This window comes from Zalophus californianus, chromosome 17, assembly GCF_009762305.2.
Source record: "Zalophus californianus isolate mZalCal1 chromosome 17, mZalCal1.pri.v2, whole genome shotgun sequence".
Classification (NCBI taxonomy): Eukaryota; Metazoa; Chordata; class Mammalia; order Carnivora; family Otariidae; genus Zalophus; species Zalophus californianus.
Genome location: NC_045611.1, coordinates 28,329,726 through 28,357,344, shown reverse-complemented (window position 1 = coordinate 28,357,344; position 27,619 = coordinate 28,329,726). Strand labels below are relative to the sequence as shown.

The window sequence follows — 27,619 nt, the reverse complement described above, 5'->3', positions numbered from 1 at the left end:
TCCAACAAAACTCTGGAGACAAACCAAACTTTCCCGTGAATAGTGAGGACTGTGAAAAAATGGAGAGCTTATGCCTTGGTAAAGGGGTGGCCACTACTCGGTTCCTGCAGGTTTTTCCATCAGGGTCACTGAGCACAGTTGTGCAGATTGAGTACTGCACAAGAACACTACTTCAGAGGAGGTACAGTTCACATCACAGATATAGTATCTATCAGTGATGATGTTTCCTGGAAGATGCCTGTAGAGGGTTTTGAAGAAAGGATACCTTCTAGTTTGCACAAAGGTGATGTACGGGCTGTCAGAAGCCCTGGTTACCATGCCGGAATGCAGCTCCAATATTGCCAGATTTCTTCTTCCCCCTCCCCCTCCTCCTGTTTTCCTTTTCCTTCTTTTTCTCTGGAGGGGCTGGAAACAATGGCTTTTAAAGTGGAACTCCCCTGATTTCATATTAACTGGAAACGAATTCCAAAACGTTTTTGACATCTGTGGGCTAAACAAAACATTTCTGGGGGCCAAACTGAGGCTAGGAGCTGGAGATCTCTGACCCAGAGAAACTCTACATTACTGACATTTCAGAAACCCTCCTACTCCATGCACCTCATGTGTAATCCCGAGGCAATCACAAAGAAAAACTAATTACCCTGGTAAATTACATGGATAGAATAGGGATTATGTAGTTATAATATGAATTAAATTAAATATCAAATTATATTCAATATTAAATATATTAACATATTAAATATAAATTATAAATTAATATATAATTACGTAAACATTAAATTAAATATTAAATTATAATATGATAGAAAAAGTAAAAGTGTGGGGTGCCTGGGCAGCTCAGTCAGTTAAGCGTCTGTCTTTGGCTGAGGTCATGATCTCAGGGTCCTGGGATCGAGCCCAGCACTGGGCTCCTTGCTTAGCGGGGAGTCTGTTTGTCCCTCTCCCCCTGCCCCTCACCCATGCTTGTGCTCTCTCTCTCTCAATTCCACAAACAAAAATATATATAAAATCTTAAAAAAAAGTAAAAGTGCATCCTTTGAATGATGGTATTGCAACATTCTCCCTACCTGACATCTGGTTAACTTTAATTCATCCTTTCTCCAGAGAGAACCTCCTGAGACTTGCCTCTAAATTAGATCCCCCTGTTATACTTTTATACAACACCTTACTCAGAGTGATCTTATCAAATTTATGTCATCAGCTATTCACTAGTGTGAATGTTTGCTTACTGTGTGTTTGCTTAGCACTGGTGGAGGGCATGTCTTGCTCACCACTGTAGCCCCAGTGTGGATATGCCTGGCACACATCAGGCACCCAATGTAGGTTTATGGAAGGAGAGATAGGTCTCCGCCCCATGAGGCAAACATTTTTTCTCCTCGGTGTCCCCCCGACCTGACTTTGCCACCAGGCGTCTGACTCCTTGGCTCCTGACCTTGAAGGACCTCTGGTTTCCATTCCTGAGAAGGAGGCTCTCTGGCCACCCCACCCCCTCCTCCCCCACTGGAGGAAAGACCCAGTTCTAGCCATCGAGGTTCAAGACATCCATGCTTGGCTTGTGGCTGAAACCTGCCTGGATTGGAGTTGGAGCACTCAGATTTCAGGTAATACACACCTCTGATAGGAAATCCACTTCACCTTGGATGCTGGGGGTTGGGGGAGAGTTTTGAGCACAGGATTAAATTCTGCTCCCCATACATATTTCACGTTCTGATTTTGTTTTCTCTTAGTAACAAGATCATTATGATGCCAACCAATAGGCTGGCCCTCCTGCAGATTTATTGGAGAGATCTGGTAGCACTGAAGACAAGCAGCGTTGTTTGATATAGAAAAGAAGTCCCCTAGGGCTCCTCCCCACGTCCATAAAACATCAGTACAAGCAGCTGATTTCACAAAGTAGCTAAACACAAAAATGGAGCTAATGATCGTGGGGGAAATTGCAGAAGAAGGAAAACCAAAATCACACACAATTTCTCAAGGAGCAGAGAATAAAGGCAGGAGCAGAGAAAAGGGGAGTAAGGAAGGAGGACCACGGAGGGCTGTGGAAGTGGACATGATCAGGGGGAGGGTATCCGACCAAAATTCCACCTCCTGCTCCTTCAGTTTCTGTCCCACGCTTACGTTCAAATCCAGCTTCAGGTAGTGCTCGCTCTGATCGTAGGCTGGCCACAGAGGCAGGCCTTCCCCATTAGGGTCCCTGGAAGTGAGGGCAGAGACGGGGGTGAGATTTCCATCCTCCAACACCTGAATGTGGGGGAGGCTGGGGGAGGCGACGGGGGGGGGGGGGGGCGGCTCACTTACCCGGTCCGAGCAAAGTTGGCCCAGTATCTCATCATCTTCCTGCTCAGCAATTTCTCCTCCTCGGTGGCTCCTTCTGAAGGAAGACAATCGCAAAATCCGGCTCTCACATGGACTCACCAGAAGGCCAAGGTGACTCGGGTGCGCTGAATCACATTCACATGTCCCTTCCCGCCGGATCCTCTCACCAGCCCACCAATCCATGCATTCATTCTGCATCTGCACAGACTGAGGCCCAGAGCAGCCAGGACTCGCCCAAGGAGTCGTGGCTTCCAAATGCTGGAGGAGGCTGAACATGCAGCTTCCCCGTCTAGCCAGTGCTTTTCTATCCATTCCTGTGAGGCTGCGAGCTCCCTGAGGACAGAGACCACCTCTCTCTCTGTCTCTTTCCACCACTCCTCGCCTCATGCAATTAATTAATTATTGCATTTCTTTATTTGAGAAAGTAATACTTGCTCAAAGTACAAAATCCAAAATGCACCAGGGGTATCTAATGACAATAAGTTTCCCTCCCATCTCTTTTCTCCAGACACCCAGTCCCCAGGCTCAGAGTCAACCATAGCTACCAGCTTCTTGAGTGCCCTCTGAAGGCAGCCTAGTCATGTACTAGGGGTTAAGTGGACCCCTTTTTGCACACTCAGTATAATATGAACACATATTCTGCGTCTTTTTCTTTTTACTAAAATCATATCCAGGAGATAGTTCCATACTGTCGCCTATAAACCCACCACTTATTGCCATTTATTGTTCTCTAAATGTATAATGCATAAATATGTATATATGCAATTATAAGTGAATATATAATTCATGCATCCAGTACTCTCTTGGTGGATCTTTACATCATTTTCAATCTTTTGCTGGTAAAAGCAATGCTTCAGCGTGTGCTTATACTTTTGCTTGTGTGCAAGTATAATTGCACCAAAAAATTCTAGACGTTGGATTGCTTGGACAAAAACCATCTGCATTTTAAATTTGGTAGAGTTTTGCATTAATATATGAGGTTGTCTGTCTCCCTACACCTGCTCAAATACATTATGTAAAATGTGTTGCTCCTCCCAACCTTGATAGATGAAAAAGTCTTCCTCAGTCAAGGTTAGTGTGCAATCTTCTTGTTATGGGTGAGGTCAAGTGGATTTTCATACTTAAAAGTCACTCATGTTTCCTTTTCCATAAACTGTCTATTTGTATCTGCTAGCCAGCTTTCCACTGGGTTGTTCTTTTCCCACTGGTTTTAGGAGCTCTTTAGATATTAAGGAATTTAACCTTTGACACTCATGTGGTTCATTTTTTCCCACGTGGAGAGTCCTGTCCCCGTCCCACAGTATGAGCTCGGTGATGGCTGCTGAGTAATAGTACAGTGACATTTATTAAGCACTCACTGTGTGCCTTGTGAGAATTTTCACTGAATCCTTATGACAACCGAAGAGGTAGTTGTGTTATTATCTGCATTATAAGGATGGGAATGAATAAATGACGTAACAAATAAACCTCAGTGCACAAACGTACTTTTGCAGGGGCTTGGTCCTCATCGTCGAGAAGCCAGCATGAACTGGTCAAGAGCCTGTAGTGTGCAATTTCTTTAACAAAATATTTTAGTGATATCTGTAGTGTGTAGTTGCTATAATTTTTTTCTGTGGATAACCTCACCTGATTGGCTTCTTATTTTAGGCCCTGCACAGGTCATAAATTCAGGAATGGATGAGCTAACCTCGCTAGCAGCAGCCCACAAGCATCTACATTAGGCCACCTGGGTCCAGAGGACTTCGGGAATTATGAAAAACATGGTTTTTGGTTTTTGGCTTTTTGTTTTTGCCTTTTAAAGCACTGGGTGGTAACCTCATCGACAGGTCTGGAAAGGGCAGGGAGGGTAAGACCAGTGGTCAGAGAGAAGGAAGAAAGTGGTTTTAATTAAAAAAAGAAATTAGGTCGCATGAGTGCCCCCGATTGCCCAGCCCTTTCGGCTTTAGCACAAAGAGAAACACTCATCAAGCCAATGCTGGCAACTCCTTTTCATCTTGGTTTCTAAAAATAAGAGTGGGGGCGTTTTCCAGGGAATGGTTGTGTTTGTAAACCACAGACTAAGTTCTGACCCACCAGTACTCCAGGGCTCTGGCATCATGTTGGGTGGAGGGAGGGGCTTCTTCCCAGCTCATCCCAAGCTCGAGTCCCCACAAGAGCAGAAACACCCCGCCCCCCGAAGCCTGTTCCTTACCGAACATGACAATGTTGCCTTTCAGGAAGGAACCTCCAAATACAAAGCGGATTTCATCAGAGTGATCGGCTTTGACGAAAGTCGGCCTTGTGTCCTTTAAGCACTGGGGCCCGTGTTGAAACTCGTAGAAGTAGACAGGTGCCCCAGCATCTGCACAGAGGTAGGAGAGGGCCTGTGGCCAGTGCAAAGGGCGGTGGAACAAGGGCTGGCCCCGCATCCCCACCCAGCGGGTCCTCCACACCCGTGGGTGGGACGGCTGAGACAATAGGTGACCTGAACCCTGCTAACTTCTCTCTTCCTTATTGGAGGCTAGTACTTGCTGCCACAGCAGCCCCTGCACCCCTGGTGACAAGAACTCACTACCCCTCAGGGCAGACTGAGATATGCCTTTCCTATTGAGCAAAGATTTACCTCCCTGTGACTTCCTCCCACTGATTCTGGTTCAACTGTCCGGAGACAAACCAGTTATTCCCTGCTTCCAACATTCTTTCTCTTCTCTTCTCTTCTCTTCTCTTACTCTTCTCTTCGGCTAAAGGTCTTTGCTTTGTAATTCCTCCCCGCCCCCACCTTTTCCTGCATCATCAATGTTTCTCTACTGGACCACTGCCATCAGTAGCCAACATGCTTACAAGTCTCCCGTTAACACATGCACACACACACAGAGGCACACACAAACACACATACTCTTGGTCTCAGCTTCCCCTCTGGCTACTGGCTTATCTCTCTAAATCCCTTCTAGCAAGACCCTACAATACTCATTATCTTGCTCCCTCTCATTCTCTCTCTCTCTTAATTGAAGTGTCATTTATGGACAATAAAAAGTGCAGATTTTAATGACATGGTTTGATGAGTTTTTACAAATGTATACACATTCCTGTAACCACCATGCCAAGATATACAGAGCATTTTTATCACCCTGGAAAATTCCCTTGTATGTCTTTGTAGTCACTCTACCAGAAGACAATCAACACTTTTACTGATTGTCACCACAGATTAATTTTGCCTGTCCTTGACCTCTGCATAAGTGGAGTAGCACAATATATATACTTTTGTGTGTCTGGCTTCTTTTCCTGGGTGTAATGTTTTTGAGATTCATCCATGTTATTTCATGTATCAGTCGTTGATTCCTTTTTATCACCAAGTAGTATGCTATTGCATGAATATACCACAATGTATTTACCCACTCATCTGATGATAGACTTTTGGGTTCTTTCTAGTTTGGTGCTATTGATTAAAGCCGCTATGGATGTCCATATACAAGGAAGGACATAAGCTTTCACTTCTCTTCAGTGAATGCCTAAGAGTAGAATGGTTGAGTAATAGGATAGGTGTGCACTTAATTTTATAAGAAACTGACAGTTTTCCAGAATGATTGTACCATTTTACATTCCCTCCAGAAGTCCACGATACTTCTGAATATTCCACATCCTTCGCAGTACTTGTGGGTATGGTTTGTGTTTTCAGTATTAGCCATTCTAGTAGGTATACATGGTTTCCTCATTTGGGGTTTATTTTGCATTTCCTTGATGACTAATAATGTTGAGTACCTTTTCATGTGCCAAAAGAGGCTTTCCTGTATCTTGTTTTGTGAAGTGTCCTTTCAAGCCTTTTATCCATTTGTAATTGGAACGTTTGTCTTTTCATTATTGAATTGTAAGAGTTCTCATATGCTGGATGTGAAGTTTTTGTCAGATAATTATGTTGTGAATATTTTCTTCCAGTCTGTCGCTTGCCTTCCCCTTTCCGTAGCAACATTGGGTTTTTTGTTTTAGGTAAAATGCACATAACATAAAATTCACCACTTGAACCATTTCTAAGTATGTAAATCAGTAGTTTTTAGTACATTCAGAATGTTGTATGACCATCACCACTATTGAGGCCCAGAACACTTTCAGGTCCCCAGACAGAAACCCTGGACCCATTATGCAGTCACTCTCCATTTGCCCCCCTCCTGTCCTTTGGAAACTGTTTTCTGTCTTTGTGATTTGCCTATTCTGGACTTTTCATATAAATGGAATCACACATGTGGCCTTTTGTGTCTGGCTTCTTTCACTTAGCATAATGTTCTCATGGTTCAACCATGTTGTAGCAGGTGTCAGGATTTCATTGCTTCCCATGGCCAAATGATAACCCCTCTTATGTGTACACCACGTTTTGTTTATCCATTCATCAGCTGATGGATCTTTGGGTTGTTATCACTTTTTGGCCTCTCTAAATAAGGCTGCTATGAACATTCATGTACAATTTTTGCTTGACCATCTGGTATTCAATTATCTTGGATCTATCCCTAGGATATGGGTTGTACCATGGGTTATACCATGATTTTATGTTTAATTTTTGGGGGAACAGTCAAACCACTTTCCACATTGCATTTATCATTTACCAGTCCCACCAGCAGGACATGAGAGTTCCAGTTTCTCCACATTCTCAATAACACTGTTATTTTCTGGGTTTTGGTTTGTTGGTTTTTTTATTATAGCCACTTTAGTGGGTATGAAGTGGTATGTTGCTGTGGTTTTGATTTGCGTTTCCCTGATGGCTAATAATGTTGATCACCTTTTCATGTGCTTATTAGTCATTTGTATATCTATTTTGGAGAGATGTCCATTCAATCCTTTGCCCATTTTTGAATTGACTTGTTTGGCTTTTTGCCGAGTTATAAGGGTCCTTTGTATATTCCAAATAATAGACCCCTATCATATAAATGATTTACAAATATTTTCTTCCACTCTGTGGGTTGTCTTTTTTACTTTCTTTATATTGCCCTTTGATGCACATTAATTTTTCATTTTAATGAAGTCCAATTTATCTGGGTTTTTTTCTTTTTTGATTATACTTTTGTTGTAATACTAAGAATCCACTGTCACTTCCAACCTATTTGTGTCTTTAGTTCTAAAGTGACTCTCTTGTAGACAGCATACAGTTGGACTGTTTTTAAAATCCACTCATTTTGCAATCTCTGCCTTTTGAGAGAATCCATTTACATTTAGTATAATTACTGACTATGAAGGACTTACTTCTGCCATTTTACTATTTGTTTCCCATATGTCTTATATCTTTTCTATTCTTCAAGTCTTCCATTACCATAATATTTTCCAGTGTACCATTTTGATCCCCTCTTGTTTCTTTTACTATACATATTTTTAGTTATTTTCTAAGTGGTTGCCCTGGGGTTACAATTAACATCCTAATTTATAATAATCTATTTCAAATTAATACCAACTTTGTTTCAATAGTGTACAAAAGCTTTCCCCCTTTATAGCTCTGTGCCTTTATATTGTTATTGTCACAGATTGGATCTTGATGCATTGTATGTGAAAACATAGATTTATAATTATTATTTTGTACAGTTGTTTTTAAATCATATAGGAAAACAAGGAGACATTAGAGAACCAAAAATAAATCAATACTGACTTCTATAAGTAAACATAAGTAATGCGAGTACCATTAGTAGTGTTCTTTTTTCTTCTTGTGGATTTGAGATACTGTCTAGTGTCCTTTTGTTTCAGCCTTAAGGACTCCCTTTAGCATTTTTCAGGCAGGTTTACTAGTGACAAACTCTCTCAATTTTTGTTTATCTGGTAATGTCTTGATTACCCCTTCATTTCTGAAGATAGTTTTGACAGATATGGAACTCTTGGTTGGCAGGCTTTTTTTTCATTCTGCACTTTGAATATGTTATTCTATTGCCTCTGGCCTCTGTGGTTTCTGTTGAGAAATCAGCTGTTAATCTTATTGAAACTATTTTGTACATGATTAGTCTATTCACTTTAACTGCTTTCAGGAATTTCTGTTTTTGGTGTTTGATTGATTATGTCTCTATGTGGATCTCTTTGAGTTTTTCCTACTTGGGATTCAAATTCCATCAAATTTGAGACATTTTGATCATTATTTCTTTAAATATTATTTTTACCTCTTTTCTCTTTCCTCTCCTTCTGGAAGTCCTATCATGCATATGTTGGGATGTTTCATGGTGTTCCACAGATCTCTTGGGCTCTGTTCATTTTTCTTCATTCCTTTATCTTTCTGATCCTCACACTGGGTAATCTCAATGGATTTATGTTCAAGTTCTCTGTTTCTTTCTTTCTTCTCCATGATCAAATCTGCCATTGAGTCCCTCTAGTGAATTTTCCATTCCAGTTGCTGTATTTTGCAATGCCAGAATGTCTAGTTGGTCCTTGTTATAATTTTATAAATTTTCTCTTTATTGCTTCTCTATGTGGTAAAACATCATTTTCATGGTTTCCTTTAATTTTTTATATGTGGTATCCTTTATAGCTATTTTAGTATATTTAATAGTTGGTTTAAAGTGGTTAGTAAATCCAATGTCTGGGGTTTTTCAGGGACAGTTTCTATTAATTTCTTTTTTTCCTGTCTGTGGGCCATACTTTCCCATCTCTTTGCATGCCTTGTTGAACACTGGAGATTTTTAAAATTATAACATGGCAACTCTGAACATCAGATTCTACCCCTTTGCCATGGTTTATTGTTACTGCTTGTTGTGGTCGCTGTTGTTAGCTTGTTTAGAAATGTTCCCATACTAATTTTGACTATTCTTCATCATGTGTGACCACCAGTCTTTTTTCTCCTGTTATCTTAGTGGTCAACTAATAATTTTATGAGTCAGCTGAGATTTTCATAAATGCCTAAAACAAACAAACAAAATCTCCCAATCTTTGAAGATGGGCATTATGTGTGTGTTGAAGCACACCCTCAACACTCAGCTAGACAGTTTACAACTCTTACTTAGCTTCCACTCTCTGTAAGAGAAGAGCCTTCAGGTCAGCCAGATATAACAGCTTAGGGCCATCTCAGGCCTTTTCTGAGCATTCTCCCCACTCTGGACATGCACAAGGCCTTCTAATTTCCCAGGGACATGAGGGAACTTCTCAAACCTTTATTCCCAGAGCATTCCATTGCCCAGCTTTTCTTCCTAAGTGTTGTCTATTGTTTATTCCAACTGTTATCCTTTGCCTCCGGTGGCAGCAACAAATACATTTACTTTTTTTTTTTTAGAGAGAGAGCATGCACGCATGTGTGCATGTGAGCAGGGGTGGGGAGGGACAGAGGGAGAGGGAGAGAGAGAATCTTAAGCGGGCTCCACTCCCAGTGCAGAACTGGACCCAGGGCTCGGTTTCACCACCCTGAGATTATAACCTGAGCTGAAATCAAGAGTTGGACGCTTAACCAACTGAACCACCCAGGCACCCCAGCAAATGCATTTACCCTTAAATGTTGATGAAAAATGCCCTCCAGGTAGGTTCCTAATCCCTGAGACAGTTCTGGGTTAGGTGAAATAAAAGCAAGCCCCTTGAGCTCAGTTGTTTAGGGAGCCACCAGATAGATCAAAGGAAAAAAACCACAATTCTTTGAGTATAAGGTCCTTTTTTCTCCCTCCAGTACTAGGAGCCTATACTACCAAGGTGGGCTACTGTCTTAAAGGTCACTGCCCAGCTGGTAGCAGGAAATGGTACAGAGTAAGTTGAAATGCCACACTCTCTCACTGAGACTCAAGGATCTATATGTTGATTAAATGTTCACTTGCTTGCTATAAACCCTTGATTTGTTTCCAAGTTCTGATAAAATTGATTCTGACAGTACTTATCAGTTTATTCATTGCTTTTGTAGTGGGACAGATTTTTGGAATTCCCTCCTCCACTATTTTTGCTAACATTGTTAACAGTGTTTTTTGATGAGCAAAAAAATATATATTAATTTTGCTTAAGTACAATTTTAGCTTTTACATTTGGATCTACAACTCATCTCACATTGATTTTTGTGTATAGTGTGAGTTAGGGGATTGAGGTTCACTTTTTCTACATAAATATCCAGTTATTCTAGCTCTGTGTGTTGAACAGTATTTCCTTTCTCCACTGAATTATCTCAGCATCTCTGTCAAAAATTGGCTAACTATTTTCTGGACTCTCCACTCTGTTCTATTTGTCTGTCCTTCAGCCAATACCAGACATTCTTAATTCCTGCATCTCAAAAATAAGACTTGAAATCAGATGACTTGTAAGTCCCCTAACTTTGTTATTCTTTTTCAAGATTGTTTTGGCTATAGTTGCATTTCCATGTAAAATTTTAAAATCAATTCATTCATTTTTTCCAAAACCACTGCTGAGATTTTGAGATTGGGATGTATTCTCTGAAGATCAGTTTACTCATTTTCTCTTGAATCCGTTTTAACCAGACTTTTATCTACATCATCCCATCACAATAGTTCCTGTCAAGGTCACCAGTGATCTTGTTTCCAAATTCAAGAGTCAATTCTTGGTCTTCATTCCCTCATCACCTCCATAGACCTTATGATACAGAATCCCACAGCACCCTGCAACTGCTATCCCCTGCCCTGTTTTATCTTCTAACACATACATATTCTATCTTTACTTGTTTGTTATCAATCTCCCCAACTAGAATGTGAGTTTCATGGTGGCAGGGTCTCTGTTTTGTTCACTGATGTATCTCTAGGGCCCAGAATACTGTCAGGCACATAGTAGGCTCTTGGTAAAAAAAAAAAAAAAAAAAAAAAAAAACTGTGGAAAGAGGAGGAAAGGGGAATAGAAGAAAGAGAGAGTGAGTGAGAAGGAGAGAGAGAAGGAATTAGGGCAGGGAGAGGTGAGGGAGGGAGACAAGGTTTGTGTTCTCCCAAATAATACTCTCTTTCTGGTTGCTCCACTACTCCTTAGAGCTAAAATGCTTGGAAAGATACTTCCAAAGAGAAAGGAGACTGGGAAACTAGTCCCCCCCAAATTATGGGGAGGTGGGCATTTTTTGCATGGTCCTGACGGAGAAGAAACAGAAACAACAGAACTGATCAACATCCCTGAACTCTGAAAGGCACGGGAATTGCAAAGGTCAGTGTGCAGGGTTATATCCCACACATTCTTGAGAACTCCCTCTCACTGAGGGAACAGAAGGGTGGAGCAGGTGGCCAGTCATCAGGCCACAAGACTCTCTGCAGCCACTGGCTTTGCTGGGCTGTGACCCTGCTGTGGGGTGGGGGCTGGGGGTACTCAGAGACTCACCTCTGTGATACCGAGCTGTGACCACCCCAGGGACCACAAAGAACACATCTCCAAGCAAGTCCAGAAAACGATCTCGTATCTCAACCGGGGAATGCTTGTTGGAGAAGTACTGATCAGCCACAAGGTATAAATACTGGTTGGAGATGTGCTGTAAAAAAATCATGGTCACAGGAGACCCAGGTCAACAACGGCCAACACGCTGAGCATTTGCTTGGGCGGGCATGATTCTGGGGTCTTTACATGCATTGTCTCATCTAATTCACACAGTGACCCTATGGGGCAAATATCAAAATTAGCCCCATTTCACAGATGAGGGAACTGAGGCCCAGAGAGGGTACGTGGTTGTCCAAACTGGTGCAACAATGATTCTTCCGCAAGTCTATCTGCAGCAGACTGCGTGCTCCTAATCACAGTGCGCAGGCCTCTCTGAGATGTTTCAGAAACAGCCATCCCTGTCAACCAAGTGTAGGACCCTTCTGAGTGTAGACCTTTGTGACTGCTACTGGGACCCTGCTTCTGGAAGCAGTGCTGCCTCCAGTCCTTTGCTGTTTGATTTGAACAAGTCTCTTGTTGGAATTCCCTTATCTATAAAAAATGAGTTGTTCGGAGGATTACATGAGAAACATGCTCTCTGACACAGAGCCCGTCTTCAGTTCTGTCAGTCTCCCCTGAGACCTGTTGCCAAATCCCTGAACAGGGCATTCTGTGCTTTCCTGACCCGGGATAGGGCTGCCTCCCAGGCTTCCATCCCTCAACTTGCCCCAAGCACAAATGCTGGCCAGTGAAAAGTAAACCTCATGAAGATTCAGGGTCTGCCACACTGGTGATGTTCTTGGGGATCTGGGGGCCTGGGAAGTGCTGGGACAAGCCATGGCACCTGGACCATCAGTCCACCCACTTGCCACATGAAAACAGGTACAGCCCTGTAGAAGTTTCTTTGGAATGTGGAGACAGTACAGAGGACACCTGGGAGTACTGCTCAGACTCGTTCAGCGGGTCCTCTGAAGGCTGGGTGTTTTTAATCAGGCCCAGAGCAACTCCAGGCTCTGGTGCAAGTGCCCCTGACTTGGACCATAGGACCAGCAGAGCCCCTGGCCCCTGTTCCTCCATCAGCCGGACAAACCTAACTCATTCTTCAAGGCCCTTCTCCCTGAGGGAGCCACCTGCTCCCTCCCACAGGCACCAGAGGGCCTCGGACATTCCTCTGATCTGGTTTGTTAGACACTGCGCTGAAGTGCCGCCTCCTTCCACCTACCCCACGGTCTGCGGATTCTGCGAGCATAAAGGGAATGCCTGCTTCTCACTGCACCTCAGTACCTCAGTGTGTAGGGAAGCCCTGGGGCACGTGGCCTCTCAACAAACATCCATTCAATGACTAAGTGAAAGAAAGGAACCAGGTACAGAGTTCACGCTGGATAAATGTTTAAGGCAAAAAGACCGAAGAAGAGAAGGGAATCCATCCCTAAGTCTAGCGTCTGGCTTAAGACCTGGTACTGATACATCTGTCCAGGGAGTCAATGAATAAATGATCGAGTAATGGTCCTTGGTCTTGCTACAACCTAATACAGTGCCTCGCTGGCATCTAGTAAATATGGGTCCCTAGTCCCAGGTGTGTTTCAGAATTTATAGTTTTTCAGACTGTACACAGATAATTCAGTACCGAGGCTGCATATGATGTCACATGCTCTGGGGGGTGGCCCCCTCAGCCCCTACATTTCCGTGTCCGCAGAGAAGCATGTGAATAGTGGGATGAATGATGTGAATGGGAACGGTAAGGACCAGTGGCCACATATCAGCTGGGGCAAGTGTGGCTGCCCTGTGGGCTGGTTTTCAGAGCTCCTTGGATTTTGAGACTGAATAAGGGACGGTGGAGCCCTACTTAGCAAAGATTCACTGAATGAGTTAACGAGGAACGTCTACAGACCCAGCCCCTTCTCCTGAGTGTGGCCCAAGGAGGTTTGTTAAATAGCTGACTGAAAAATCAGTTGCCCAAGCTCACTTACCAGGACTGTGTGTAGCAAGTGCAGGGCGAGAGACTTGTTGGAGCCCCCGAGGATCTCAGGAAACTCTTTCTGTGGAGAGAAGTAGGGCGTCCTCTGTGAGCACCTCAGGTCACCAGAAGGGAAAGCGCTGTCTCTGAGTGTCACAGTGCCTGACTTTTAGAAGACAGGCTGGAGAGCAGGAACCTGTTCAGCCCCCAGGGAGCGACATGCAGGAGCAGCCTCAGTGGGTTGGTGGAGCAATGAAGTTTCTTCTTCCCACATTTGCTAAAAGGCAGTCATTCCCTGCCATACCTGTGGTCTTGTGGGGCCCGAGTGGCTGCTCTGTGGAAAGGCCATGTTATGAGCTGACACCCCCCACCACATTCCCATGTTAAAGCCCTAATCCCCACTACCTCAGAATGTGACCATGTAGATATAGGGTTGATCAAGAAGTGATTAAATGAGAGAGAGGACGTTAGCTGGCTGGTGGCCTTATACGAGGAGGAAATTCTGACACACAAGAGGCACCGGGGATGCGTGCACACAGAGGAAAGATCATGTGGGGACACAGGGAGAAGGCAAGCCAAGGAGGGAGGCCCCAGAAGAAACTGGAACTGCTGACACCTTGATCTTGGACTTCCAGCCTCCAGAACTGTGAGAAAATAAATTTCTGTTGTTTAAACCATCTGGTCTGTGGTATTTTGTTATGGAGGCCCTGGCAAACTGATAACAGCCTACACCTTGGCTTTGGCATCAAGTCCAAACAGAGACCAGAAAATCTTGAAGCCAGTGATTTAAAGTTCTCTTTCTCAAGACCTTTGCAATCAGGGCCTCTGAGAAGCCAGCAGGTTGCCAACAGCCAGTGAGGTGGCAAGGCTAGGGGTTAAGAACCTAGGCTCTGCCTGGGACCTAGTACAAGCTATGGGTAATTATTTGCTAACTGACGTCTCCCTGGCCAGTTCTACAGCTTAAAAACATGAGAGGGTAGAAGTACTCTTCACCTGTCAAATGAATTTCTCTTTGACATTTTCTGCTGAAAATCTTGGGATAATAAATCACCAGGGTAAATATTTAAACAACTTTGTCTCCTGGCATCTGAGGGAATCTCCAGGGTAATTCAATTTATCCACAAGTATATTTCAACTACAGAGAACCTCTCTATAAGTTCAGGAGCTGAGATTTGTTTTTGGAGGATTACCCACGGTCTCCAACGACCAGCAGTGGATGTAATTGCAAGGTCACATGATATAACAGCACCGCCCCAGGCTCCTGACCTATGCAGACCTGGGCACCAAATATCATGGTACCACTTGAATAATTCCAATATCTAACATTTACTGAGCACTTGCTATATGCCAGGCTATTTGATGGGTACTTGTGAAGCAGGTAGTAAGATCAGTCTTATTTCACAGATTAAAGGAATAAAGGTTCAGAGAGGTTGGGCAGTTCACTTAAGGTCACACAGCAGGTTAACAGAGAACCCAACATATAATGGCAGAGCCTAAGCGCATGAAAAAAAGTATACACCACTGTCTCCTTCCCAGCTGGGAGACTTTGGAAAGGAATTTTAGCTTTTCTGAGGCTAAGTTTCTTTAACTACCAATGCCCGTTTGCAAGGTGTTACACCGATTGGCATACACTTGGCACGTGGAAGGCACTCGGGACTGGTCGCAGTGGTTACGGTGGTGGTGGCTGTCATCAGGAGCACCTGCCTTCTTTTTTCTGGCACAGACCTGGAAGTACTGAAGGGCCTTCCTTAAGCCACAGTCTGTGACTCAGTTGCCTCATTTACAACATGAAGAGAAAGATCCCCACCCCCCACTTACCCCAAAACATTGCTCTGTAGGTCAAATTCATCATGGCAGAACATGCCTTTGACAGCCCAAGGAACTTGGGGTTCTGGTTCTAAACAGCACCAACTAGCATCTAACCTTGACAAACCCTGTATTTCATTACCTCATCTCTCTCAGCTTAAAAGGAGGAGATTGGTCTCTATAACTAAGCCATGGTGATATTATGAATTTGAGCATTCCTCCTTTCTGAGGACAGATGAAAAGTTTATTTCGAATCAGGAGAGGCTTCTTAAATGGCAGGGTCAAGGAATCATGGCTCCTTCTCAGCATTCGGCCCAAGCACAAACGATCCCTCCTCAGAGAAGCCTTTCCTCTCTACCCCTTCTCCTTCCTAAAGATCTTCTACCAGTTTACGTCCTTCATAGCACTTGCCCCTTCCTGAAACCATCTATTCAACCTTGCATTTCATCTGCTCTCCTCACTCAGATGGGAGCTTGCCGAAAGCTGGAGCCGTGTGACTTGTTTACTGTTGAACACTTGGGTTTTGCCAAGAGTGTAGAGCAGGTAGCAAATGTTCCGTTCATACTTGTTGAATGACTAAAGCGATTCAATAATTTTGCAACTTGGACGAGCCTCGGGAGCTCTCTTGGAAGTCAAAATGCCAGAACCGAGGCTGGACGTGAAAATGTAAAGGCCTGAAATTTTCCAAACCCGCATGAATTTCATCTCTGAAGTGTAGTGTGCTAATTTGAAACAATCCTTTGTAATGTTTTGATCAAAGCTCAAATGGATCCCATCCTCCCTTACTTTTTTATAGAGTTGTTTCTTTCTCTATAAGCCTTATACGAGGAGCAGGGCAGACACTGGCTACGGCTGCCCCCAATCCTCAGTTACCCTCTTTGAGCGAGAGGAAGGGGCATTTCTTCATCCTTGGCTGCCGGGTCCCCTCGGAGCGCTTGGCGTCATGCACGGGAGTGCTCAGCTTGGAAGCACACAGCTGCCTTGTGGCTGAGGGAGCGACAGGGAGGGCAGCTGGGGTTCTTACCATGGGCAGCAGGAAGCCACACTCGTGGTTATTGACTCCGATGACAGAAGGAACTGAATTAAATGTTTTTTCAGTCAATAGGTCTAGAGGCTCATCAGGAAAGAAAAAACCATCAACCACTCGAGTGAAAGACTTGGTTTTCTGGAATAAGGAAGAAGAGAAAAATCAGCATCTGTTTCTGTTCATAAAATCCGCTGTCCCCCAGACCCTTAGCCCAGCAAAGCCAACCCACTCCAGCAGTGGTCAAACTGCATTAAGAAAGGAAAAATAAGCCACCTTTGGCCCTTCCCAAGGCACGAGTGCTGCCTGGCCAGCCCTGCCACTTACTTGGGCAAAGGGGCTCAGCTTCCTGCCTAGAGTCCTCATCTGCTGAATGAGGATAATAATTAGTATCTACCTAAAAAAGACAGGAGCCTACAACAGTGGTTCTCAAGGTATGGGTCCTGGACCAGCAGCATCAGCATATCACCTGGGAACTTGTTAGAAACAAATTCTCAGGCCCCAGCCCAAGCCTACTAGATCTGAATCTCTGGGGGTTACAGCCCGGCCAACTTGTTTCACAAGCCCTCCAGGTGATTCTGATGCATGCTCAAGTTTGAGAACCACTGGCCAAATGCAATGGGCAGAGTGGTGAGCTAGCGGCAGGCGTTGGCTGGGGGGGTTGGAGGTGGCCAGAGTAGTGGGGGTTGGTGTATATTTGCCTTCGACTTGGCTGGATAGTTCTTGGGTCTCAGGAAGCAACACCTGGCTCTATCCATGGTTTTCTGGGGTCTCTGTTTGGGAATAGGAGTGGAAGGGAGTACATAGAAGACTTTTCACACTACATCAGGTCAAGGACTTGGTAACCAGCTCCCAGATTCCAGCACTGCTCAGCAGACCCTTCATCCATGCCAAATAACTACTTAACAAATGTTGGAATCTGACAGATAATGACCTCGCTCTTCCAAGACCATCAGAAGCTCTCAAGGTTGGAAGGGACATAACAGCTCATTTGGTCCAATGAATCATCCAGGGACTGAAATCTGTCAGCAGTCATCGAGATTCTGCTTGCATACCTATAGAGGTGGGTGTCTCACTACCTTATCTAGGAGCTGGCTGTTTTGAAGACAGCTGAGTTTTTAGAAAATTCTTGGTTATACCAAGCCAAAATGGCTTCCTACAGAACTCTGGCTCTTGGCATTGAATTAACTTCTGGCAGCATGTGGAACAGGTGCTGTCCCTCTTCCTGGTGACTTAGAGACAACCTTCCTATTTTCCTGGATGTTCTCCAGGCTAAGCAGCACCCCTGGCCCATCAAGTTCCTTAAATTACCTATCAGGGTTCTATATATTCTACCTTGTGTTTCTATGGCCATTACTATGAATCCCAACCTCCATCTTTCCAAGTCCCAAATCAAAGTAAGTAAGAGAGTGGTGGACTCTCTCGGCCCCCAGACCCTCCTGTCCGTCTTCACCTTGTTGATGTCCAACAACTCCTCGGGGGATTTTGCCCTCAGGCACAGCAGCAAGGCCACAGAGTCTGACGCGTTGCAACCACAGATATGCGTGATCACCTGCAACTATTTCCGGAGGACTGAGTCAGAGCACAGCATTGAAGGCCGCCACGAAAATGAAAGTTGACAAGAGTCCTTGATCCAGCCCCAGGCTGGTTCTTCATATATGAAGCCTGCTGCCCCTCCCCACCCCCATGTACATGTAACAGAATGTACTCATTGAGGACCGGTTGGCCCTGGACCTCTTCACGCTCCTGCCTGACCCTCCTGGCCATATTCAGCAACCGCTGGAGCTGGGGGAGGTGGTGTGTCAGTCTGTGGCTACCGAATAGAGTCAAGCTTCCTGGTCACGGAGATACCAGTCCTATGACGTTGACTCCATGGCACTAGGCCCCACTGAGCCCAGAAGCCCAACTCAGGAGCTCCAAGAGTGAGGAGCAGCTTTGCAAGCATGACTTAACTGTATGCTGAGGCATGACTCTGGCTCAGTCTCAGCTTGTCAGCTCTGCTCAGCCTCACCCCCACTGCAGCCTGGAAAACCCTGAACATCTTTTTCTGTCTCCCACCAATTCCACTCATCCCCACCTCCTCTGGGATGTCCTTTCATGAACTCCCTCCTTCTCTAATTTCCTGTCATGTCACGGATTCCTACCTGCTCTTCCTAGCCTTTTCCTAAACACTATCTCTCCCAGTCACTGAACTTTCCTTGGGCACTTGTCCCTTGAAAGTGGTGGTCCCTAAGTGTTTGGGAGTCATGAAGGCTCTGAAAATCCAATGAAAACTACAAACCCTCTCCCTGGGAAAATGCACAAACATACAGAATCTGCCTACAACTGTAGGAGCTCAAGGACCACCTCCCAGACTTTTCCTGGACTCCAGGTTAAAGATGATGGTCTTCTCAAGTCAGTGTGGCCTGTCTTCATCTATAAACCCACAGGTCCTAACATAGAGCTGGGGGGACAAGGGACACTCAATATATGTATGCTGAATGAATAAGTATGTGCACAAAACCAAAAGCTGATATATTGTGTTCTCCAAATTAATATTCCCTGTGTATTGAGGGTATGTTTACAATATTATATCTCTAGGTCTCTGCTCTTGGTGTACACCGTTATTTTCTACAAGGTGTTTAAGCAAATATACCACTAAAATGCACAGTCCCCAGGAGATGGCTCCACAGCCCCGTGCTAATATTCATTGACTGAATCAGCTCATTTGTTAACTCATTCATTTGGCAAACATCAGTAGTCACCTACTAGACCCCAGGCATTATGCTGGGACATGAAAGAGACAGAGATCTTGGTCTCCAGGTCCTCACTGCTTGGTAGAGCACTGAACAAGATGACAGATGACAAAAGTCTGGGGCATATGCCTCACCGCCCCCTTACAATCTCATGCCAGGCAACATGCATCAGTCACAGTGTTCTTTCCCACTGAACTGGAAACAGCTTCAGAATCTTTCTTAACATAGTACTCTAGGTGGAATGGAGTAGGTACTGGAAATGAGCTGTATATCACAGAGGGGACTGAGTTATCTATTCCAGGTGAAGAATAGTGAATAATGTAAGAACTATCACATAGACATTCATGTACACATGTGCACACACCTTCATGTGCCCCAGCTATACTGCGCTGGAGACCTACTTCCTGAACCAGGCCTTCCATGGAGCAATAAGGTTCGCCTTGGCCATTATTGGATTCTTTGGCCATGGTCGGTAAGGACGGCCAAGCACATGGTCAATCAACACCTGACCATGTTCTCCCCAGACCAAGCAGAGGAAGCTAGAGAGGTGTTAACAATATACCTACATCTTCATTCCTCTCATCATCGAGGGCCCTCAGGAAAGGGATGATGGCCACCCCACTCTCCATGATGGCTTTGTGGAATAAGCCATTCGCCATGGGGGATAGAATCTGGAATGAGAACACAGGAGACCAGGAAAAGTCAGGCAGGAGACTCCCCATCCATTAAACACACTACCCAGCCTTCTTTAAAGAAACCTTCCCAGGAAGTCTCCTTAAAAGCTCTACACATACAGGAGAAAAAAAAAAAAATCCCTGGTTTTGGGATTCAAGGATGAGCCATGAAAGTTTGGGGAAGTTATTTAACTTCTCTGAGCCCCAAGCTCCCAGGAACTTTGAGGTCAAACATTCTAGTGTGTGAGTGCTAGCTCCTTCACTTCCTGGCTGGAGAACCTCAGGCAAGTTTTGTATATATTTCTGAGCATCAATCTACTCCCTGCAAAACTGGAAGGAAAGATGGAGCCCATATCACAGAACTGTTCTGTAGAGCAGAAGTAACGAATATAGAAGGCCTTGCACAACACCTGGTCAAATACTACACACTCAGGAAACGGTGGCTGTCATCATATATGTAAAAGTTGATTTACTCTAATTCACCTTATCGAGTTATCTTGAAGACAGAAAAATATCTTGTATATTGTCAAGTGCTATATAGCAGAAGCTCTCTTAACCCGCTTCCATGTAACTGCCTTCTGTGCACCTGTTAGCTGAGGCCCAGGAGATGCTGACCCCTCGGAGCCAGAGGGCTGTTTTCTAGCACCACACACCTTTCTATTCCCACCGGTTTCTGGCCACGTGCCAGGGGCATTTGCTCCCAAACTTGCTTTGTCAGTTACACTTGCTATTGTAATGACCTAATCGATGAAATATCGTGGGAACCAATGAAGTATGCATGTAAAGAGAAAACAAAATTATGTTTGGGGAAAGAAACCTTTGATGAAGGCAAGTAGCTGAAAAATACCGCCATCAGATTAATTTGGTGTGAACGAGGTAAGAGTATAAGATATGTGGCGAGGCAGCAGAAGCTGCCACGAGCACGCTGCATTCACAGACTACAAGGCAGGCACCTCAAGTTTGTGCTCGCTGTAAAGAAGCTAAAGCAGCTGTTAGAGGACAATGAATCTGGGGGGAGGGGGTTATGCCCAGAGCCCACGGTGGATCTCCGGCCAACAGACTGACCCTGAAAAGATACAGCACCGTATCAAACCATTGGTGGAGAAATGCACACTTTATGTTGGAATTTGAAATAAACTGTTATATGCATCCTTTGTTACTTTACGTTTTAGCTGAATTTTTCTATTAAATGAGTAATTACCTGTCCTGGTAATTAGATACCAGGGCTTCGACCCTATAAATATAAGGGATTTTTCTTCAAACTGTTACTCACTAGGTGATCTTGGGCAGTTCATTTAAACTCTTCCTGATGACAGCTCTTGTCCATGAAAGGAGACTGAGCCTCTAACTCATGATGGGAGGCTTGAGGGAGACAAGATGTCTGTTCGACGTGAAGCACCAATCAGCTACAAGTGATACATGGTCCTCATTTCTGTGACCTCTCCCACTGAGTTTCGTTCAAGCCCCCCAAAGAGAAGAACTCACAAGGCTGGAAACACTTATGGCTCCCGCTGACTCGCCAAAGAGGGTCACAGAGTGTGGGTCCCCACCGAAGAACTCGATGTTCTCCTGGACCCAGGTTAAGGCGGCCATCTGGTCCAGGAAGGCCCAGTTCCCCCGAGCATGCTGGTCCCCTGTGCTGGGGCAAGAGGCAGGGTGAGAATACTCAGTGGATGTCAATCTGCTTTCTGAAGCTCAAGGAGTTCGAGGTGGAGGCTCTGTTTGTCCATCTGCCGGTCAAATGCAGAGGGTCTGGGCCCTTAAGTAGGGCAGAGCCATGAGATAGAAGGACCCTGGTCCCTGATGGAGCACATGGAAAGATGTCTGTCAGTCAGGATCACTCAGCTGGACCTTACTGGAGTGAGAAAGATTTTTTTTTGGTTTTAAGCCACCAAGACTTGGGGGTTAATCTCTTCCTGCTGCAAAAATTACCTAACTACTTTGGGTCACATTTGTTCAATGTCACTGAAGGCTCATTCCTCCTTAGGCGGCTGGGCACTGAATCCCCTGTGGCTGCCCACAGCTGTGCCTTGGGGATCCGGGGTGTCGATAGCGTGGGGACACTCACCTGAAGAAACCAAATATTCCTAGCCGGTACTGGGTCGTCACAATCAGCACGTCTTCATAGGCAGCCAAGGCAGACCCGTCAAAGATGGAGGCTGAGCCAGTCTCGAAGGCACCCCCGGGGAGCCACACCATGACCTGTGGAAGGGAGAAGACCTTTCTAGTCAACCTGCCAGAAACTCACATCCCCTCCCTATGCATTCTGGGACCTTCTTTCTTTAGGGAAATATAAGCATCTCACTTTCCTTTCTAAGTAGCATCAGAGGTTTTGTCTTTTGAAGAAGGCCCAGGGGTAAGCTTGTGGGCTCTGGCACCTGGCTACTCCTGGGCTTGATTCCCAGCTCTGCCACAGATGAGCTGTGTGACATTGGGCAGATTACTTAACCTCTCTGAGGCTCATTTTTCTCATCTGTAAGATGTGAAGAATGAAAGTATCTCACTGATGGGTTATCATGAGATTTTAAACAAGATCCTACATCTAAAGTTCTTAGAACAATTTCAAGTGCTCAGAAAGTATTAACTAAATATCTCTGAACTTGTGACCCATAGGAAGAAGGAAATCACTGTAAGCCATGTAGGAGAGCAAAAACCACTTAAATTGTTTTAACTTCACTCCTTCCCCTACCTACAGAGAGAAGAGAAGCGAGGAGAGATGACAGGGAAGAGAAATGTGAAAACTTTACTATATCGATTAGAAAAATTTGGACTGGGGAACATTAAACATTCACATGGTACTATCAGGATTGATATACTTATTAATAAATCCTTTCCATTCTCTCTTTTTAAAAAAGATTTGTTCATTTATTTTAGTGAGAGAGAGAGTGCAGGTGGGGAGGGGCAGAGGGAGAGAGAATCTTAAGGAGACTCCATACTGAGCATGGGGCCCGATCTCACGACCCTGAGATCAAGACCTGAGCAGAAACCAAGAGTCCGATGCTTCACCCAGGTGCCCCGCCCTTCTCTTTTTTAAAGTCATACTAGGGACTACAACTCTTGGGGTAGGAAAAGAGAATAAAGCCACTGAGGAAAAAGAAGGACCAGACAAAGCCCTGGCTTTGGCATCGGACCTGCCACTTACTGTGTGCACAACGTGAAACGAGTCACTTACGCCATCCCCGTGCCTCATCTTCTTAATCTGTACAATGGGTCCAATAATCCTTACCCACCGGTTACTGTGGGGGTTAAATGAGATAATATACTGTGGCTGGCACATAGTCAGTGCTCAATACATATTGTTAGGATCCAACAGATTGAGTCTCCCATTGCACCGGCAAAGGGGAGACAGGATACAGGAGAGTGTGGTTAAAAATTAATACCTTTCCCGCTCACTTATACAGAGATATTTTACATTCTTAAATGAAATACTTAATATTATTACCTGTCCTCACGGCAAACAGAAAAACTAGAGCAAATGATCCTTTTTAAAAAAGGATTTCCCAAACAAACTAGCTAACAGAAAATCAGGGTCCTTTTAAGCAGCGTCTTTCTAAATATTTACAGACCATTAAATAGTCAACAGGGGGGGAAACGAAACAAAATAAAAATCAAAGGTCAAGTCACTGCCAACAAAGAAGCAATCAGAAAGGAAGATAAAGTGAATCTGTCATTAAATGACTTTTTAAGAGTTATTGATGCATCAAGTGATTACATTTCCCTTTTACCCAACAGGGGGTAGGTTTGATTCTAGCCTGGGCATGAACCCGCTAGAATCAAACCTACCCCCTGGGCATGAACCCGCTAGCTGGAGTCCCGGCATGACAGGCAGCCTTACGGGGAGCTTGGAGCCGGTGTCCGCATGGGCTGGCGCATAGATGTTAAGGTACAGGCAGTCTTCGGACACTTCCAATTTGGGGTAATGCACCTTGAGAAAGTGTTGATCTGAGAGCAGCCACTCTGAGTTCTGGAAGCACCTTGGAGGAAGGAAGGAGAAATCCTCAGAGTTGCTGTCAGCTAACTTGCCTGGGAGGGGCCAGGCCTTGTGACTGCAGAGAGGCCTGGTGGTCTCCCGTGTCTGAGTGGAAGAGGCGTATGGGAGCTACTGGTACAAAGTCTAATCAGCTCCCCGGCCCCCACCATGGTGGCACAGACAAAGAAACACACTATAATTCTTTTTTATCTGGTGTTTGGGTAGGAAAGCACGTTGTGCAGAATAATTGTATCATTAACTTCCAGCACTCATCCATGCCTACAGCCACTACCACAATTCAGACACACACATAAAGATTCAACATGCCTCAACAATTCCCCAACCTAGAGGGCAAGACACTAGGTTACATAGCAAGGGCTTTGCTCTAGCAGTTACCTTTTCTAGCCCCCAGAGGAACAAAAGGACATTTCTAGGCCTTTCCACCAGGAACCAATGGAAGTAGATGTGCAGGGAGATTCTGGTATCCAAGCCTTTGCTCAAGCTGGTCCCTACACCCAGACGGCTCTCTGCTCATATGTTTGCTCATGTTCTTCCCTGTCTTTCAGATTCAGTACAAGTGCCACATCCTCCAAGAAGCCTTCTGAGATTTCTCCAGTTAGACCACAGCTTTTTAGAAACACCTATATATGTTGTGTTCTTTCCTTGAAGTTCTCCTAGACTTGCACGAGTGTTACCATCTTCCCCCACTCAAACGTGAGCAGCTAAAAGCTGTTTTAGTCACCTCAGTACCACGTAGTCCCTAGGACTGAGCATGTGACACAGTAGGATTGAGTGAGACCAATATATGTGATTCCTAATATTCTCAGGGCTCAATTACTGTGAAGTTTTTTTAATAGAAGAGTGTACAGCTTAGGCGGTACTTATCACTGCAAATTTACCCCCAACAAGTGCTTATGCATTTTTGCCCCTTTGTATATTGTTTATGAGAAATCAAGGCCTCACTGGTTTCAGCAAAGCCATCCCTGACCTCCCTCCAAGGTTAGGCTAGGTGGTTCCATCTCAGCACCCTTCTCTGATCCCCTAAAAGGTTGCTCTTGTCACTCCATATTTTAATCGTTGTTATTATTTATGTCCCTACCACCCCCACCAGCCTACAAGTTCCTTCAGGGCAGCTGTGACCAGCCCACTGTGTGCCCCCAGGGCCTTACAGAGAGGCAATTACTGAGTTGGTTCTCAATGGATATTAGCTGAATGAATACATGAAGGAAGGAACAGATGAGTTTCAGCTTAGTGTCCTCGGTCCCTGGGCCACATGGGTTCTTCTTCTGTGGCTTAGGGAGCTTCCTGGCACCAGGGTACTCCTTCTGCCTGGGACCTCAAGGCCAAGAACCAAGAACCAGTGTGGCCCAACCTGAGGACTTCCCAGAATCTGAGCATCAGAAGATTCTGGGGGATTTTCAAGTCTCACCTCCCAACCTATGCTCAAGTCCTCATCAAGATTCACCCACCTCAGCTTGAACATTTGCAATGACGGGGGGATCCTGACCCACGACATGTGCATTTATTCCACAGGTGTTTGTGGATTTCCCTGCATTGGGCACAGAGCACTAGAGCTGAAATCCCTCCTGGGTGGTTCTTCACCCCAAAGCCCTCAGCCAGTCTGGACCCTGGAGAGACTAAGTCTGGGTGGGGCATGACATAGAAACACCTGGACCAAGACTCAGTAAGTCAGTCACAGTGGTTTCCAAATCCAACTGGTCCTCAAACCACTAGACACCTTCCAGTGAAACCAGTTTCCTGGGCCCCGCTCTGGAGATTCTGACTCAGGAAGTCCCAAGAAGGGAGCCCAAGGAATCTGCGTGCTCTGACCACCACCACCAGTGATCCCACTGATTAGCCAGCTGGGGGGCCATGGGATTACCGAAGCCCTTGTCCACTTCTGCACCCCTCCTCCTCCTCCTTGGTGCCCCCCCCCCTTTCCCAGGGAGCTGCATGACCTTTATTCCCCTTCAGTACTCTGCCCCCATGCCCAGGTCACATTCCACCACGGGACTGAGGCTGCTCTTACAATTTAGGGTAGGACGTGGTATCTCGGAAGTCATTCCAGGGCAAGGCAGGCTTGGGTTTCTTAAATCGCAGGGGTCCTAGAGGGGGCGTAGCATAGGGGATCCCGAGGAACATGTTCACAGGCATGGTGCTTCCCAGCACAGTGGCTTGCTTCCCCCGGACCCATCCCAGCCTGGTGCTCCTCACCGGTGCATCCGCGGCTGGCCCTGAGGGAACACACAGGGACGAATCAGGAGTGGCTGGGTAGAGAACTGGAATGAGCCCAACTAGAAGCTCCCCTCACTTGGGGGCACTCTTTCTTGGCCCAGAGGCTGGGCAACAGGAAGTAGCTAGACTCCCTGTCAATGAACGAACCCCTGTCCAGGGCTTCTTTCAAGATTGCTTTAGAAGGCACCTGCATCAGAGCACCGACTTAGTTTCTCCTAGGAGCACAACACTGAGCCACAAAATTTGCCCCAGTCATCTTGGGGAACAAGGAAGCTCTCCCTTCCGCAGAGCAGATTTCCCTTACTCTGGATCTGATAGATGCCAGGCTCTGCAGATCCTAGCATCCCACAAAGTCATCTGGCCCCGAGTCATTTTCATACCCATCAGCACACTTGCTGGCATGTCTGTGCATCCCCTATATGACTACTAGCTTTTTGATTTTTCTTAAAATTAAATTTAAATAAACTTTAAAAATCTTACCCAGAGGAATCCCAAGCAATAACATCTATGGACTTGTGCTTTGGATGAGTTAGGCCTATGGTTTGAATACACATGAAAATGAATATACATCAACGAAAATAAAAAGTTCTCATGCTGATGCCACCTGACATCAGCTCATCCACCTCCAGGGATATGAGGATGACATTTTTGGAACCCGAGAGTGCAAGCTTCTCGGTTTCCACATAGAATATGGAATGTTGAGAAGTTCACTGCCAGCTATTTACTTAGCAGGACTCAGGTGTCTTGGTGCTACCTGCTCTAATGTCGTTCTAATAGAGAAAGTCCTGTCCAGGCAGGCAGCAGTACAAAGCATGGGCTCCATCCTATGTCCCTCCCCAGTGCCTCCGACAAGGTGTGAGCAACTCACAGACAGGACCGGGGTCTTCTGCGCTCTACCCACTCCCACAAAGGAGACTCTGGCGGGGGCGGGGGGGACGGTGGTGGCTTTCAGTAACACCAGGACATTGGTCAGGTGCCCCGAGGTTACTACATAGCCTTTTATGAGCCTTCGGACCTCCAAGAGATGGGTTTGTTTGCACTAGTGGAAAATCCTCTATGGTAAGGAAATCTCCCTACCCCATCTTCTGAGGGCTCTCCTCTCCCATGGGGTGTCTCACCCTCAGTGGCAGCTGCAAGGACCCAAACAGCCCAGATCAGGGTCTGGCCCTGGTGCCCCAACTCCCTGCTCATCCGGCTGGCCTGCCTGAACTCCCTGCACCTCCACGGCCGCAGCTGGCCTCAGAGAGCTTCAGTCAGGGACAAGAAAGGGCTTCCTGTCTGCAGACAAATGTTGAGCAGGCAGACACAGGACACCGGGCTGGTGAAGAGAGGCAGCGGACCAAGATTTTTGGAGGAATTGGCCAAGCAAGACTTTCCTGTTCTGATTTACATAAGGAGAAGCTGATGATTAACTTGTAAGCTGGGGAAGGATAATGTGGCAGGCCCTGGGTGTGCGGGATGGGACAAATACAAGGGACACTGGGGATCAGGGAAGTCAAAGACCATTTTCCAGTGCCTGCAGGGGCCAGGAAGGCAGCAAACAAGCAGTGAACGCAAGCTGGCCAAGAGAGCCCAATAGGATGTGATGGGGACTGTGGGACACAGCACATGCCCTCTCTTAAAGGGGCAGTGACTTCTCAACTCCAGCAA

At 45.5% G+C, this 27,619-nt stretch overlaps 1 protein-coding gene across 2 annotated transcripts; it reads right to left on the bottom strand.

The window, feature by feature from the left end:
* Positions 1-1,756: 1,756 nt before the first annotated feature.
* On the bottom strand, positions 1,757-27,176 carry CES5A (carboxylesterase 5A). Of its 2 annotated transcripts, XM_035725201.1 has the most exons (13): positions 27,088-27,176; positions 25,764-25,968; positions 23,600-23,738; positions 21,833-21,966; positions 21,250-21,403; positions 19,657-19,761; positions 17,809-17,913; positions 16,356-16,496; positions 13,539-13,607; positions 11,536-11,683; positions 4,508-4,657; positions 2,299-2,371; positions 1,757-2,194 (listed from the first exon to the last, which is right to left on the bottom strand). In XM_035725201.1, the coding sequence occupies exons 1-13, from the start codon at positions 27,158-27,160 to the stop codon at positions 1,972-1,974; spliced, it is 1,719 nt and encodes a 572-aa protein (XP_035581094.1). In that variant the 5' UTR covers positions 27,161-27,176; the 3' UTR covers positions 1,757-1,971. The 2 variants fall into 2 exon arrangements, with proteins under 2 accessions (XP_035581094.1, XP_035581095.1); XM_035725202.1 differs by lacking the exon at positions 4,508-4,657 and having other exon boundaries at positions 1,774-2,194.
* Between the last annotated feature and the right edge of the window lie 443 nt (positions 27,177-27,619).

What these genes read in the sequence shown, in the direction of transcription:
- CES5A (XM_035725201.1), bottom strand. Translation starts at nt 27,160, where the DNA reads ATGAGCAGGGAGTTGGGGCACCAGGGCCAGACCCTGATCTGGGCTGTT. An exon ending in CCTTGCAGCTGCCACTGAGG is followed by an intron (nt 25,969 to 27,087) that starts GTGAGACACCCC and finishes GTGTTCCCTCAG; the next exon opens with GGCCAGCCGCGGATGCACCG. An exon ending in GGAATATTTGGTTTCTTCAG is followed by an intron (nt 21,404 to 21,832) that starts GTGAGTGTCCCC and finishes CTCTTGCCCCAG; the next exon opens with CACAGGGGACCAGCATGCTC.